This window comes from Rhinolophus hipposideros (assembly GCF_964194185.1).
Source record: "Rhinolophus hipposideros genome assembly, chromosome: 10".
Classification (NCBI taxonomy): domain Eukaryota; kingdom Metazoa; phylum Chordata; class Mammalia; order Chiroptera; family Rhinolophidae; genus Rhinolophus; species Rhinolophus hipposideros.
The window spans coordinates 34,532,524-34,549,549 of record NC_138056.1 but is presented as its reverse complement, the minus strand read 5'-3'; the positions used below and the strand labels follow the sequence as shown (position 1 = coordinate 34,549,549).

Sequence of the window (17,026 nt, the reverse complement as noted above, 5' to 3'; positions counted from 1 at the left end):
CCTTGATATCAAAAAAGGTTAGCAACATTGTTGCAACAAGTTCGCCAACTTAATTGTTAGACCTCGTATCTTTTCAAACACTTAAAAAATATTATTTAAGACTGTTACCGTAGGCAGAAAGAACAGGGCCACGGGGAAAGAAGGGAGAGGAAGGAAAGGATGAAGTGTGGGAGACAAAGGAAAGAGAGGAGATGAGATCATTCTTAAGAAAAGATGCAGCTACAGCTAACTACAATACATTGTAATACTACCAGCATTGCGGGCAGGGAAATAATATCTCCACCCGCTGTGCCGCCACGACAGTTTCAACAAGGTCCAAGTATTAATAAGAACCAGGAAATCCCACTTCCCTACAGGAAGGAGTAGTCAGCAAAGACAGCAGGGACCCGCCCTGGGAACACCTGGGACACCATCCATAAAACTTGAATATTCTGTGCCCTCATTTGAATAAAATCCTAAGTCTCTTGGTTCATCAGCACAGTTGCCCTCCTTCTGGCCTGCCCACACCCATCATTTTGGGAGTGTATTCTTTTTCTTTACTTTAATAAATCCTCTGATTGCTTGGCTTTGTCTGTGTTGCTTATTAGCATAGGAAATTCCTTCCTATGACGTTCACCAAGAACCCCCATTCTCCGGTAACAAGACTAAAAAAATAGGATTTCCGTAATTCTGAAAAACATTCTGATTCCTACTATTCTGGTCTAAAATGTAAAGAAATATATAGCTCCTCACTAAATTTTATAAGCATGGGTATTTTGCTTTATACTCAATGAGAAACACTGAGAATCAAAGATTTTCTGGTCCAATACATTGAAATGAGGCAGGGAGGCTAGATGGCTCAGTTGGTTAGAGCGCAAGCTCTGAACAACAGGGTTGTCGGTTCGATTCCCACATGGGCCAATGAACTGCACCCTCCATAACTAGACTGAAATCAACTGCTTGAGCTTGGAACTGAGCCACTGGTAGGCGGCCAGTTTGCTCAGTGGTTGGAGCACAGTGCTCATAACACCAAGTTCCCCGGTTCAAGTCCCACAAGGGCCAGTGAGCTGCGCCCTCTACAACTAGATTGAAAACATTGAAAATGACGACTTGAGTTGGAGCTGAGCTGCACCCCCCACAACTAGACTGAAAAAACGACTTGACATCCTGGAAAAACATAGTGTTCCCCAATATTCCCCAAATATTAAAAAAAAAAAAGAAAGAAATGAAGCAAAGCCCCATAATCATATAATGAAAAAGTTTGGGACCATTATTACATATTGAGTGGTTTTAAACAAAACCTGAATTATTTTATCTGTCAGTATAAGAGTAATATTTTACATTTTGAGAAACCATATTCATCGGAACTGTATGATAGGTAGTATTTCATAAATGTACAGGAATTTTTGATTCAACATAGATATGTGTGTATATATATATGTATATATATATTTGTAAAAATCAAGTAACAGAGAGTAAAGGCTATTAGTGAGAAATTATAAACTCATAACTCTCTGATTAACAAAAATACAAACCTTCCGTGATTTTTGCAATATAGGCCAGCAAGTCCACTTGCCGCGCCTCATCAGATGATGACAGAGAATACAGGGGAAGTTCCTCTTGAAACTTGGCAATCATTTCTTTAACTAATCCAACAATGACAGATTTAGGCTGTAGAATGCACACAAAGGGAAGAGTTATGTAAAAAATGTGCTAACAAATACTAACTACATTGTTAAGTATACATTGTTATAGAGGTAGCCAAAACAAAGTATTGCACTATACTCTCATTTTTTGAAAACTACCATAGAAATCATGTGACACCTTCAACAGCTTTAATACTTTTAACTGAAAAATAAAGGGAGAAAAGCTACATATACATCTCCATAAAGTGGGAAAATAGCAGGAATGTGCTCATCTGCAGAATACCTATGTTTGGGAATGATCTGTCTTTTTTAACTTTTTATTTTGAAATAATTGCAGACTATAGAAAAGTTGCAAAAATAGTACACAGATTTTCCATATACTTTTCACCTGGATCACCAAAATGTTAACATTTTATCACTTTCGCTTTCTTAGTCTCTTTCCCTCTAAATATTTTTCTGAACCAATTGAGAGTAAATTGAAGATACGATACCTCTTCACCCCTAAAATACTGAGAAATAGAGTGAAGAAATAACATGGAGTCACCACCATCAAGCTGCTTACTTACTAAACTCAAGTAGACTCAGATATGAGGAAACAATTCTATTCTTGTTTAAACTAGCTAGAGACCGTAAACTTTGGAACCTTCTGGTCCTATGTCCATGCTTAGATATGTAGCAAACCTCCAGATAACCTCTGGTTACCCCCTGAAGGACTAAGGAAAGAATGTGCACTTATCCACCACTTAACATCCATTATAAAGAGTGCCTGACAGCTATTACCCAGACAACTGGTCAGCTAGAAGATTAATATCTCAGACCAATCCAGAGACTACGAATGCAGGCCTGATTCTTAAGAATGGAACTTTTTTTTTTTTTTTAAGAAGGGGGCAGCTCACAGTGGTCCTTGCAGGGATCAAACCAGGCAAACTTGGTGTTATCAGCACCATGCTCTAACCAACTGAGCTAACTGGCCACCTCAAGAATGGACTTAGCTTTTCTTTCTTCTTTGGAATACTCTGAGTATTGCCTAGTTGTGTTTCCAGTTTGCAAACCTTCTGAGACCCTTGAATAAATCTTAATCATTAATTTCTAGCCAAGGCCTCCAGATTCTTTTTGAGTCCATCTAATAATACTATAGTGTGTATTTCCAAAAAGGCAAAAACAAAACTAAACATTCTCCTATACAACCATTACCAAATCAGAAAATTAACATTGATAAAATATTATCTAGTCTGGTACCGTTTCTTTTCATTTAACTAGTTAAGCAACCCTAGTGAAGTTCACTTAATGTCACTGAGCTTCACTGTTATCAGCAATGTAACGTGAATAATAAATCTCAAGTGGCTATTATGAGAAACCAATGAGCTGATGCATGCAAACTACACTGAGTGTAAAACAGATTGTTATTATTATTATTATTATTAGGAATATTAAGTAGTTTATTCATTTTAAAAAGTCCTTGATTTCTCAGAGTCTGGGTATTTATAAATCACTATCACTATTTATAAGTTAAGAGGAGGAGGCCATTAGGATAAAAACACTCTAACACCTTTAAAGATAAAGCAGATAACATAATGTGTGAGGTTATCAAGTATAAGAAACTTTGGGGAGATGATTATTGCGGCAAATTGGAAAGAGTGCTTGTGTAGGCACTCAAATTCATATTCAAAACAAAACAAAGTAAAACCAAACCAAACCACTGTGCTGTTCAAACAAAATTTTGTAGGCCTAATACAGCACGCTGATTCTCTTGGGGAAAATGTCTATAATCTTGGCCTAGACAACCTTTAGATTCTTTCTAGCTCCAAAATTCTATATAATTATACTACGTAATTATAATTCCAACTGCATTTGGAACTTCAAGTTACCATAGCACTTTTAAATAGGGCAATTTAAATAATGTAATGTCTTAAGACTAGTTTTAGCTTATAATACCGAGCGAGGCTCAGAATAGTAACATGAAATCAATACTGTCGGAACTGAAATCAAGCAGTCTCAACTATCTGAGTATTTATTAAACAAACAAACAAAACTATGAAAAGAGGAGCCAAAGGAAGCCAGAAAGACAAAACAGGAAATAGAATTCCCACAAAAGAGCACAGATTTCAAAATATTGTCTGAGGATATTTTTTTTTTAAAAAAAGCAAGTAAAAAAGAAAGGTAAAATGGATAGAGATAAGCAGATAATTTAAAAAAGAAGAAACATACGTGATAGATAAATACATGAAAATGATTTCAATTTCTCAACTAACCAAATAACTAAACATTAAAATTAAGACATAGTTTTTATCCTTCAAATGGACACATTTTTATCATGTCCTACTCATAACATTTAACTGACAATCTTATTTAAATCACGAAGTAATACAAATAATGCACAAGTTCATAAAAGATCAATGTTTCCCCATCTAAACTCCACTACTGACAATTGTGTGAATCCTTTCTTTCAGTATTTCTTTTTTTCTTCTTTTTAAAGGTTTTCTATATATGAAAAATATAGAAAACCACAAAAACAAAGTAAAGTGCCCACAATTGCACACCTTTTTATAGAATAAATCTAAAATCAGAAGTGGTAATCCTAACGCCATCTGTTACTCCAACCTCACTTCACTCTGATATATATATCTCTGTCCTCCTGTTCTACAACTTTCTGGGTACCTATATTATAAATTATCCTTTCATGAAAGTTTTCATTTCTTTTAAAAATGAGAGTATATTCTACAACCTCTAAGTAAATGTGAAGAGATAAGCAAAGGTTTGTTTTCTTTGAATGATAATACCTTCCGTGAGAGCAGGGATACTCTAACACAGGTACTCATCTACACTGCTTTCTACTGATGGTAGACACGCAACATTTTGTCTACCTTTTGGAGGCCAATTTGGCAATATATAAGAATAGCCTTCAACACATTTACAACCTTTGATCCAATAGTTCTACTCCTAGAGATTTATCAATGCTCAATATAATGGTAGATGAAAAATGCAGAAGACAAAATTGCATAATGTGAGATCTATAAAACAAGTAAATTACAGTTATATACATCAACGTGGGTAAATTTTAACAACTTAATACTCAGTTAAAACAAAGCACATAACAGAAGATTATATACAGTATGATTCAATTTACGTAAAGGTCAAAAACAGGCAAAACTACAAATAAATACATATATTACATAAGAATCTTTAACAGGGAGTGACTAGGAAATAATGCCCAGTATCTTGCTAGTAGCTTTTCACGTACATTAACAAGCAGCAAACAACTATAAAAAGACAGGGAGCAAACAACTGTCTTGTTTGCTCCTAAGCCTGGAGAGAGCAGCTTCAGGCAGGCTGCTGTCATCAGGGTTCTGGGACTTGGGTGACCCCCGGGAGGGGCTGAATTTCAAATTACTTTTAAAGACCATATGAATAATATCGTTGAAAGAAAATTCAGTAACTTATTTGTTACTTTGATCCACTAGGATCAAAGATAAATATTCACACAAATAAGAACTTTTTTTAAAATTAAATTTATTGGGGTGACAATTGTTAGTAAATTTACATAGATTTCAGGTGTACAATTCTGTATTACATCATCTATAAATGCCATTGTGTGTTCACCACCCAGAGTCAGTTCTCCTTCCATCACCATATATTTGATCCCCCTTACCCTCATCACCCACCCCCCACCCCCTACAAATAAGAACTTTTAAAAGAAAATCCAACTTGATCTTACATGGCTCCAGTTTTGGAGGTAGGGCAAGTATATTCTGCCTTGAGCGTCCACATGTTTTCCAACTGAGATTCCCATATTTGCAGTTGGCTTTAAGAAGCAAATGGGGGGAGCAAAAGGGTGAGAATCCAAAATCCACAAACGAATTGGTATGTTATATGTATTACCTATTTGAGAGAAAATAAACACACTTCAAATAACAATAAAACATACACACTTACTTATGACACAGCTAGGTTACATTTTATAATAAGTCGTGTAGTCAAGTTTATATAAAAAAGACTTATGTACATTGAGGCCTATTTTCCCCATTTCATTTACATTCACATTGGAAATATGTCCCATTTAAAGCACCAGCATAACATTTGAGAAAATGTAATTAAGACAATGGCCAGCACATCCAATTCAACTCGATACATATTTACAGGACCTACTGTGTCAGGAGTTTGAGATACACCATCTTCACTATGTAACCTTCTTTGCTCCACCCAAGCAGAGCTATTGTACCTTTCTTGAATGGTAGTGGACACTTCTATTTTTATACTTCTGCATTGAAATGATTTGCTTACAGGTCTGTTTCTCCTTCTACACTGTAAATGACTTCCCAAGAGAGGATTATGTATTACATTTCTATGTGCCCTGCACCACGTATACTGCTTAACATACTGGCTGCTCAATAAAAGTTTTATGTAAATAAGAATGACTGAGGTAATAAACAAATGAAAAACGAATGAATGAGCAAAGACGAAGTTGCTCACTCATTGTAGGTACCATAACATACAAGCTAGGTTCGATGCATAGAACTTAGAGCTGAAAATAACCTTAACAGTTACCTTGTCTAGTGGTTCTAATTAGTGTACTGAGATAGGAACTTGCGTGTACTCATATGCTCTTCCGATTGTAACCATGTAAGTCATGCCAACCCAGAGTCAAACTCTGACTGCCTTGGTTGCCAGGAAGCCCAAAGCTAAACCTAATATAAGTGCAAAAAACTAACCTTAAACTAGAAATCTGATTAATTACCTTAGTTGTTTTATTGTAGCTCCTGATACTTATTCCTGCTTTCAAAGTCTTACTGCATATGTTTTTCACTGTTCTTAAGAACACGGCTGCTCAAAAGCAAGAATGCCGAGGTTCAAGTCCCAGTTCCACACATTACGCACATAGCTCCTACCTGATAAGGCTGTTGAGGATGAAATTAGCTAACGTACGTAAAATGCGTAGATCAGAATATGACATGGTAAGTACCATGAAGTGTTGGCAATTTTTGCAATTTACCTCAAACCCATTTTGTAAATAGGCTAGGTATAAACAAAAAGTTTTCTTTTCCACTGTCGTACTAAGGAAAGCCTCCTTCCACTGAAAGCTACTTTTTTTCATCTTGCTTACTCCTCCCCGAAGCACAATGATACTCAGCCCTGTCTGCAAATTAGAAACATTTAAGGGACTTCACAACACACCAATATCCAGGCAACTACCTCAAATTTTCTGATTCATTGGGATGGCATCTGAACATCATTTTTTTAAAAGCTTTCCATGTAATTCTAACGTGTAGCTAGGATTAAAAATCAGTACATTACAGAAATATCCTTATACCTGGAGGGGTCTACTATTTTATATCAGCAGTTCTCAGAACCCCATTCCTCTTCTACTTTTGTTTAACTATTAAAAACAATATTTTTTATTGAGGTATGGCAGCACAATAAGTCTGGTTAACATCTGTCACCACGCATAGTGTCTAAGTATTTCCAATCAAGGTATAGGCATAACTGTTGGTCTGTAGATAATTCCATGATTATAAAGTCATGCGATCACAGCACCACAGAGGGACCGGCAGCTACTGAGATGCACCATCACATTCTTCCAGAAGTTTCTCTGTCTCATGTTGTATACTCTAGGCCAGTGTTTTTCAAATGTTGGTCACAAAAATAGGTCACAAAATTAATAAAGGAGGTTGCAAACAATATATTTAAAAATGGAATTAAATAGAAAATAGAATGTATGACAGGTAGTTTGGTATTTCAGTTATGTACATATATGTGTGTGTACACATATACATACATACATACATATCTATTACCTATCTCTATAAAAGTATTTATTATTGTAGGGTCACCGTTAAAACATTTGAAAGCCACAATGCTAGGCCATGAAAAATTTTTCGTTTAATAACATAGTTGGAGTGGCAGTCCAAATCCCAATAGAGCCACTTTCTGTGTCAATCACTGTACATTAAAGAAAAGGAAAGAAATGTTTGTTAAGGGCATTTTCCTGAGGTCAGTGACCTGCTACCGCCATCAATGCCCCTTCCCAGCAGTATTCATGCATTTTAATAGCCTACGCCTGGCAAAGCACCTGGTGAGCCCGATTCCCGTGTCTCACTGGTAAGATGTCACTACTGGTGTTCTCTAGTCTCTTCTTCCTTCCTTCTTTCCCATTCTTTTCTGTCAGCAATTGCCCTGCCTCCTACCCTGCCCATTTGTCTTTCAGAAATTCATTAAACAAAGAGTCAGAACTCCTGGTAGGGTCCTCAGATTTAAAGTAACTATCTCATAAGAATTTAAGTTAGCTATAAAGTTTCTAAAGAATGGATGGATGATGAAAAAGTGTCATCATGACTTGATACAATCTTGGAGGGATGATATGAAATAGTCCAGAAAAATCTCTGCAGGTAAACATAAGGAAACATCAACAGAAGATTCTTATAGGGAATAGGACTGGATGGGGGGTTAGATATATGCTTAACCTCATCCTGTCTCAATTGTTTAAATATTTTTAGAATGAACATGTATTATTATAGTTATCATACTAACAAAACAAATAACTAAAACAAAGTAATACAGGTAGACAAATAATAACGGCCAATATTTATTAATTACTTACCATGCCAGGCACTCTGCCAAGAGTTTTCCTTATAGTAGTAATTCACTCAATCCTCACAATTCTAGACTTAGGCTCTATTATTGGCCCATTTTATAGATGAGAAAGATAATACATCTGACCTTCTTATCAGCAGGAAATAACTAGTGTGTACCACACTGAGCTGATATAATTCTAGTCAAAATTAAAGAAAATAAGTGTACTGCCAGTAAGAAGGTATTGTACGTACCATTACTACCTTGAAAGACCCCACACAAGAATCAATGACATAACTCCATGGCTCTAGGAGAGGCAGAGTGCCAATGAGGGGCATCTTACCAATGGTATTAAGAAAATTTTTATGCCTTCCTGTTACCTCCCAGCACAGTCCTAGAAACTGAAATGCTACTAAGCAATTTCATTCAAAGTCATAGTCTCCTTTGTTACTATGCAACTACCCTTGAAATTATTACGGTGGGTAAGAATTGTGAAATCAATCAATCCATCAGTCTTTGGGGTGGGTTAGAATTCTCTCTCTTTCTAATATCTAACTATAATAAATGCACAATACAAGTAACAGGGAACAGGTATGAGTAAAGTTCTCCAGGCAGCCGGAAAACAGTCTGAGAACTTGGCATGGAAGGAAAATAAAAATCAACTCTTATGTCAACGATACATGAAAGTATGCTGGATCTTTTCAATAACATTACCATGTTTCCCCAAAAATAAGACCTAGCCGGACCATTAGCTCTAGTCTTTTGGAGCAAAAATTAACATAAGACCTCGTCTTATTTTACTATGATATAAGACCAATAAAATAAAACCGAGTCTTATATTAAGTTTTGCTCCAAAAGATACATTGGAGCTGATGGTCCAGCTAGGTCTTGTTTTCAGGGAAACACGGTAGTATAAAAGCAAGGTGCGACTTCATATTGAATTTATAGGTTGCATATATAATATATACTTTGATGCCCACTGTCTGAAAACACACCTAAGATTAGAAGTGTTGAAGAAACTGAGAAGCCAAAATTTTTGTCTATAATTACTCATCTTCTATGTCTCTTTACCCTATATTTATGTTTAATTACTAGGAAGCTGTATAGACGACTAATAAAGTACTCATTACATGTTTAAAAAAAATTAACTCTATAAGCACAGCACTGTATATTAGTGATTTTGGAAGTTATCCCTCCTGGGATTATTTGTATTTTAAAAGGGGAATGATTTAATGGTGGAATTTCAGGCTCCACTTCAGAAAAACATACTTTAACCAACGCTTCACTGGTGTCCTTCAAACCACACTATAAAAGCAATCTCCTGTGATACGTATCTGCAAGGTCAGCCCTGCTGAACATGGAGGAAGTAGGTCTGGACAAATAGGAAGAGTTACGTACAGAAAAGTTAGTGATTTTTTTTCTCTTGGGGCAAACACTTAACTATTTCGGTGACCTGTCAGGTCACTGAGATTGTGTTGCTTCCTTTGAGCTTTAATAACTCCTGTGTTTTAAATTTTTCCTGTTGGGAATTTAAAGTTCCAACCCGATACCAGATGTATGGTCTTAGGTAAATCACTTGAGTAGGCTTAGACTCAGTTAGACTCAGTTTCACCTACAGAATGGGGATGATACTACATGACACAGTGGGAAAGAGAGAGCAACTAAACATTGACGTAATGGAGAAAAAGGTGGGGATCCCTGCCATCTGCTACAGAAAAGAGAGATAAGGCTCCACCAGAGCAGGCCTATGTCTGTCTTGCTCTCCTCTGTATCCCAGCACCCAGCAGAGTAGTGGGCACATAGTTATCACTCCATATTTACATAACTGAATGTGTTGATATTAACCTAGGCCTTCCCAGATTGGGACAATCTGCTATATTCAATAAGGTTCTATAGAGATCATACACGTGTCAAAGCACTGAGAATGTTAGGGCACCGAACAAAGGTTAAGTTCTTTTTAAAATGCTCTTTTAGAAAATTCCCACAATTTCTCAACTTCCACACTTACCCTGATACATCACAGGAATAGTACCAGTGAAATTTAGCAGGTCTTTCTGGGAACTGTCTTTGAAAACTGGAAGAAAAAAACAAAGCCACAGAATGTGCAATCAGCAATAGGAAGAACAGTATTAAAGTAGAGTTGTCAGGAGTCAGAGGCTACTCAATGGCACCTAACACACACACACACACACACACACACACACACACAGAAACACACATAACGTCTACATACCGTCAGCTAGGAATCAGTAAAAATGTTGACAAGGGGAAATTACTAGATGTTGTTTTCTTAGAAAGCTGAGAGGATAATTGAAAGAACACAGGACTTTGACACTGAAATCCCAACTTCTAGGCCAATCTTCCCCACTTAGAAGCATGTGACTTTTTGTTAATTTCTTTGACCTTCATTCTCATCAATTATAAAATAAAGTTAGGAAGACTGCATTATAAAGTTGTCATAAAGATCAAATGAGATAATGTGAAAGGCCTTAATAAGAATTATAAAATGTGAAGACTTTATCAAATAATTGTCACATGTAACAAATCACTTTCAGAAATCAGATTATAACTTTTATAATCAGAAAAGAAAATGTTAGCTGTATTTTTTAAAGTGACCTTTTAGAAAGATCAATAATTATCTTCTTTGGTTTCTCTAATTTCATTATTCTCAACTTTTTTTTCAACTTTCACATCCTTGAAATGTCAACGTTCTCATCAATAACTGGGACACATTGTGGAGAATTAATGCCCTAATCTCTGAACTGAATACAGAAAACACTACCTCTGGCTTCAAACTATCAAACTGCCTTAGAATGTAGTTCTTTTAGTACCTCAGTAGCTATACTTTCTAGGCAGGCAGAGAAAATGCCAAAGAGACTTGATGACCTATTAGAATGGGAAAAGAGGAAACTAGGTCTGACAGAAAACTCAAGGCTAAGAGTGTACATAAGTACAAATGTTTACCTTGAACTATATGAGTGAAAGGTAACAATGAGTGAAGGGATCACTCCCAGGCAAAAATTAAAATGGAAAGAGGTGTGGAACAGGGATTGTTACTCAGGGACACAGAATAACCTAGAAAAGTGGTAGAGAAACCACAGGTGTAAATATTTATTGTCAAATCATATTATTCAAATACCCAAAACAGAAGTGATTATGATGTGTGACTATCATTGTCTTCAATAATAAAATATACATTGATAATATAAACCCAATAGCTTGAAGGTGTAATGGCACCATAGCTCACTTTCTCTAGACAGGACACGATGGAGGAAGACACTGTAAAAGGACAAGCAGTATTCAAGCAAAAGGCAAGATGGATATGGGTACATACTCCAACTCCATCCCTAACTAGCTACGTAATCTTGAGCAATTTATTTCAATTCTCTGAGCCTTGGTCTCTTTATTTGAAAAATGAAGATGATAATACTTACCTCACCTCTTTGGTTATTAAAAAAAAAAGCCAGATAAAACATTTGGAAGCATATCTGGCATTCAGTAAATAATATTAATAGCTGTTATACCCCCCCATCCCAGGCAACGAGGTGCCAAGCAAAAGAGGCCAGTCACAGATGGACCAGACCTTATCATTTCTTCCATATATAAAATTAGCTATATTTTGAGGAGTTATTTGAAGTATATTTTTAGTCCTAAAAAATACTTCAAATAACTCCTCACAATTTCTAATATATAAATCCAAATTAGATAAATTTTCTTAACACCAACTAATTCAAATATAAAACAAACACATATAGAAAAAGAAGTTTTTCAAAACTGTATTTTGCCTAATTCGTAGGTCCTGGAATTAATTTAGTGAATCTCAATCAGTATTTGTTATTAAATGGAATGTAATAGAAGGGAACATGACCGAGTATCCATAGTATTTTAGTTATATGTATATGGGGTCTTGACACAAAATATATTTGTAAGTGTGGGCTGTGGTCGGAAATTTTTGAAAGATAGTAAAGTAAAATCTTTCTTAGGTAGCCAGACCTTCTATATTAAGTGAACGGGATAACTAAAACTTTGTTATTATAATTTAGAATCAACTATATATGTGGTCAGCAAAACAATAGCCTCCAAAGATATCCAGTGCCCTAATCCTTGGAACCTATGAATATGAGACCTTATTTAAAGAGACTTTTTAGATGCAATTAAGTTCAGGACCCTGAGATGGGAAAATTATCCTGTACTACTGGAGTGGGCCTAATCTAATCACATTGGTCCTTCAAAGCAAAGAACCTTCTCTGGCTGTGGCCAGAGGGAGATTTGACTACAGAAGGATGGTCAGAGAAATGCGACAGTGCTAGCTTTGAAGATGGAGGAAGGAGACCTTGAGCCAAAGGATGTGGGTGACCTTTGGAAACTGAAAAAGACAAGGAAATAGATTCTCTCCCGGAATCTCAGGAAAGGAACTAAGACTTGCCAAAACCTTGGTTTTAGCCCAGACTTCTAACCTACAGAACTGTAAGATAGTACATTTGTGTGGTTTTAAGCCACTGAGTTTGTGTTAATTTGTTTCAGCAGGAACAGAAAATTAACACAATGTAAATTGTATTAACCTAAATTTCCTCAGAAACCATAGGTCACAAAGTGTAGTGCAAAAGCAGGAGATAAAAGAAGGAAATGAGAAACTATAATTTTGTAGCTCTCTAGGTGTAGGGAAGATGTTGAAGAAAATTTGCCTTCATTGTTGGATGTATGTTTATTAGCTTTTGTCTGTTCCTTCATGTGAAGTGATGGTTAGCTTAGGGTTAAAAGAATTCTGTGCTGTGATTAGGGCTTGAGTAAATTCCCTCTTTGGTCTCATTCTCCTGAGCAGGGGAGATATGATGTTGCTTACTGTATGAGATGAGGTTGCTTTTCTGTCTGTGCTGTGAGGCTTTTTATCTGTTACCGCATGTGAGGTGATGGTTAGCTTAGGGTTAAAAGAATTCTGTGATCAGGGGTTGAGAGAATTCCCGCTTTGGTCTCATCCTCCCGAGTAGGGGAGATATGAGATGATGTTGCTTTCTATCTGTTTCACTCGCATCAGCAGATGAAGTGAAGAAGTAGCTAAGTTATATCAGGATCACGTGACAGGCACGTTGCCAAGCTTTGAAAGGTCTTGGGCCAATGGCCCCAAGCAGCAACAGTAGATGTTGCTTGCCTGGATGAACTAGCCCTTCAGCCGGATAAGCAATATTTTTATCACAGTAACTGCCGGACCCTCCAGCAACTGGCCATTCCCGGAGAGGGAGGCAGGGACAAGGAGCTTGGCTGTAAGGCACATCTGAAAAAAAGATATAAGACCGACCTGAGTTCTTTGAGAGAGAGCTCTTTTGATAGTGAATTGTCATCATTCTAGTATGCTTTGGAACTTGTATGCAGCTTGCAGCTTCAGGAGACGCAGACCTGGTGAGGTCTGGCTGGTTCCCAACCTTTCCAGGGTTATCTCCCACGGTTTGGTGAGCTTCTTTAGCATAACATTGTTACAGTGTTTCCCCGAAAATAAGACCTAGCCAGACCATCAGCTCTAATGCATCTTTTGGAGCAAAAATTAATATAAGACCAGGTATGGTATTATATGTTATGATATGATGTGATATTATATGATACGATATGATATGATATTAAAATAAGACCGGATCTTATATTAATTTTTGCTCCAAAAGACACATTAGAGCTGATGGTCCAGCTAGGTCTTATTTTCAGGGAAACACATTATTAAGGTGTGTGTAGTTTAATCTTAACCGCATTTTACTTACTGTGCATATTCTTGTGATTGTATTCTTTGATTGTCTTGATTGCCTTTGACTTCTACTATTGATTAGATATCGCTAAATAAATCAATCAATAAATCCCTCTCTAGCATGGGATCCTCCCCTTTCTTTTCCCCGCTGGTCATTACACTAGGAACAAATAATTAATAGTTTATATAATGTAGCAAAAACTAGAGAATATGATTCTTACCATAGGTGTCCATGGAATATCTGAAATGTGGAAAAAACATATTTACGTTCTTTAATTCTTCCACAGTTAGATCTCTGAACTTGTACTGAAATGAGAAAATTGAGCATGGAATAAGAAGAAATCTATAGGCAATGGAACAATTACAATTAACATTTAAGCGAACACTTACTATGTATTCCAAATACCTCCTGAAGGCTTAAGAAGTACGTATTACCACTGTCACCACTGTTCAAGATCCAACTTTTATTCTTAAATAACTCATTCATTCACTTGAGACACCTTGAATTTCCCTTCCAACCCTCCCTCCTGGTACTGCATCTTGGGTTTCAAAGGGAGAACAGAAAGCATGCGAGCATTTGCAGTCAGGTTAAGTGAACTGTCTCTTCATTCATCCAGATGTACTCCCAGAAATACTACCTTGGTTGCCCTGCAGGCAAAATCATTTAATTTCTTTGACTTTATTTTCTCATTTCCAAAGAGAAAGAATACCCACCTCCTAGACTTGAGCTAAGTATTAAATAAAAGCAAAAACGTATGTTAAGCGTCTTATTGCCATTCTAAAAATGAATTTGAGAAAACAGTTGCATTTACAAGAGCATCAAGAAAAATACTTAGGAATAAATTTAAGAAGATGCAAAAGTTAGACTCTAAAAACTATAAAACATGGTTGAAAGAAATTAAAGTAGATATAAATAAATAGAAAGACATTCCTTGTTGCTAGATCAGAAGACTTAATATTGTTAAGATGGCAATGCTCCCCAACAGATTCAATAATTAACAATCCTTATCAAAATTCCAGGTGGCTTTTCTTGTTTGCAAAAATTTACAAACCGATCTTAAATTCATATAGAAATTCAAGAGACCCAGAACAACCAAAAAACCCCTGGAAAAAAACAAAGAAGTTGGAGGATTCATACTATAATCAAAAGACAGGCTATAATAAAAAATTTTTTAAAAAGACAGACAATAACAAGTGTGGAGAGGATGCGGAAAAATCAGAACCCTTATATACACATACCACTGCTAGTGGTAAAAATGCAGCTGCTTTGGAAAAGAGTTGGGCAGTTATTGAAAAGATTAAACACAGAGTTACCATTCAACCCAGCAATTCCACTTTGAGGTATACACCCAAGAAAAATGAAAACATGTGCACACAAAAACTTGTGCAGAACTGTTCACAGCAGCATTATTCATAACAGCCCCAAACTTAAAACAATCCAAATGTCTATCAACTGATGAATGGATAAAATACGACATATAGATAAAGTGGGATATTCAGTCATAAAAATAACTAATACATATTAAACATGAATGAACACTGAAAACATTATGCTAAGTGAAAGAAACCAGATACAAAAGGCCATATATTGTAAGATTTGACTATGACATATCCAGAACAGGCAAACCATAGAAACAGAAAGTAGATGAGTGGGTGCCGAGGGCTGCGGGAGATTGGTAGAAAATGGGGAATGCCTACTAACAGATCCTGTTTCCGCTCTCTGAGCCTGAAGATTTTTATCTGCAAAAGAGAAAGATCGGCTGCCTACCAACTTCAATAGGTGTGTGTATGAGGCTATCATGATTAACACACGTAAAAGTGAGATAGTAAACAAAATAGCTACACAAAGTACAGACAGGAAACGATGAATCAGTATAAATAAAGCATATCGAAGTTACAGAAAGGCTTCCAGGAAGAGCTGTCTACAATTCATCTTAGAGTCTACAATGGTACAGAAAATTAGAGGGAAGATACTTCTCTTCCTACAAGGTCATTTGAAGATGGGGAAGAACTTGGCAGACAGAAGGAAAAGCCTATGATTATTAACAACTTGCAGGGCAGGAATCACCTCTTACTCATCTTTGGATCTCACCACAGCACTTAGCACAGGGTATGCCTTCAATAAATGTAGGCTGACTGGGTGCCAGTTAGCAAAGAGGCAGATTTACATGAGCAGAGTGGATGGAGAAAGCATCTGTGATCACCAGACTGAGAATTGATCAGTATTAACCACAATACAGCAGGGTGAAATGTGCCCCGGATTCAGTGTCCCTAATTCAGGGTACGCAAAAGGGAATGAAATCATCCCAACTTCAAACAATACACAAATGTACAAAAGGCCGCACTGCTGTCATCGGAAATATACATTTATTATGAACAAAAACAATTTTTGTTTTGTTTTCTACTCAATATTATAAGCTGTTTTCTACACCCTTAACATCCTGTGAGACTGTGACTATTAATGGCTACAGTGAGATAGACAGAATTGATTTAATTGCAAAACTGCTATAAAAGTTTATCCAAAGAGGGCAAAAGCACTCTTCCTTAGGGCTTGAAAACCCAAGTCACTGCTACTAGTCAAAATGTGATTTGCCTTTTTGACACCTGAAAAAAAAGACATGTACTTTATCTGTCCTGAAAAAGATATTCATGTCAAGTTTCACTCTAATAGGAAACAGAATACCTTCTGAGTGTAATATTAAGACACATATTCCATTGTTGTTCCTATACCACCTAACAGAGTCAATAGAGACAATAGTCTCTAAGGAAATGTGCCTCAGCCACATATCCATTCTCAGAGTACAGGCATGTCACTGAAGAGATGAACTGATCCTTGAGATTCTAAGACAAAAGCATTTATACTGACAAAAAATCAGTAAGACTGAAAAATTGGTAAGTTGCTAAAATTTTAACTTTGCCATTCTATAGTCTGTTTATTTAGTAGACTGATATTTATGAACACCAAGAATATTCTTTTATGACAGTGCTCAAACGTAGGACACCCTGAGAAATACTATGTAGCATCGTTTCATAAGAAAATTTTTAGCAGGAAGGAATCTTCCAGATCAAGTCCAATCTTATCAGTTTACCAGTGAGCAAATCT

The 17,026-nt window shown here is 36.3% G+C and overlaps 1 protein-coding gene across 6 annotated transcripts in view; it reads right to left on the bottom strand.

The window, feature by feature from the left end:
• The window catches only part of UEVLD (UEV and lactate/malate dehyrogenase domains), a 44,491-nt gene that overhangs the window by 22,448 nt on the left and 5,017 nt on the right, over positions 1-17,026 (bottom strand). For all 6 annotated transcript variants that reach the window (XR_013994166.1, XR_013994167.1, XM_081062465.1 and 3 more), the window contains exons 2-5: positions 14,145-14,229; positions 10,201-10,266; positions 5,341-5,504; positions 1,515-1,650 (exon numbers count right to left, since the gene is read on the bottom strand). Coding sequence is in view for 4 of the 6 variants with exons in the window: in XM_081062465.1 (XP_080918591.1) it covers positions 1,515-1,650; positions 5,341-5,504; positions 10,201-10,266; positions 14,145-14,229 (451 nt within the window). In the remaining 2 variants the exon portion in view is untranslated. The remainder of the gene's footprint in view (positions 1-1,514; positions 1,651-5,340; positions 5,505-10,200; positions 10,267-14,144; positions 14,230-17,026) is intronic.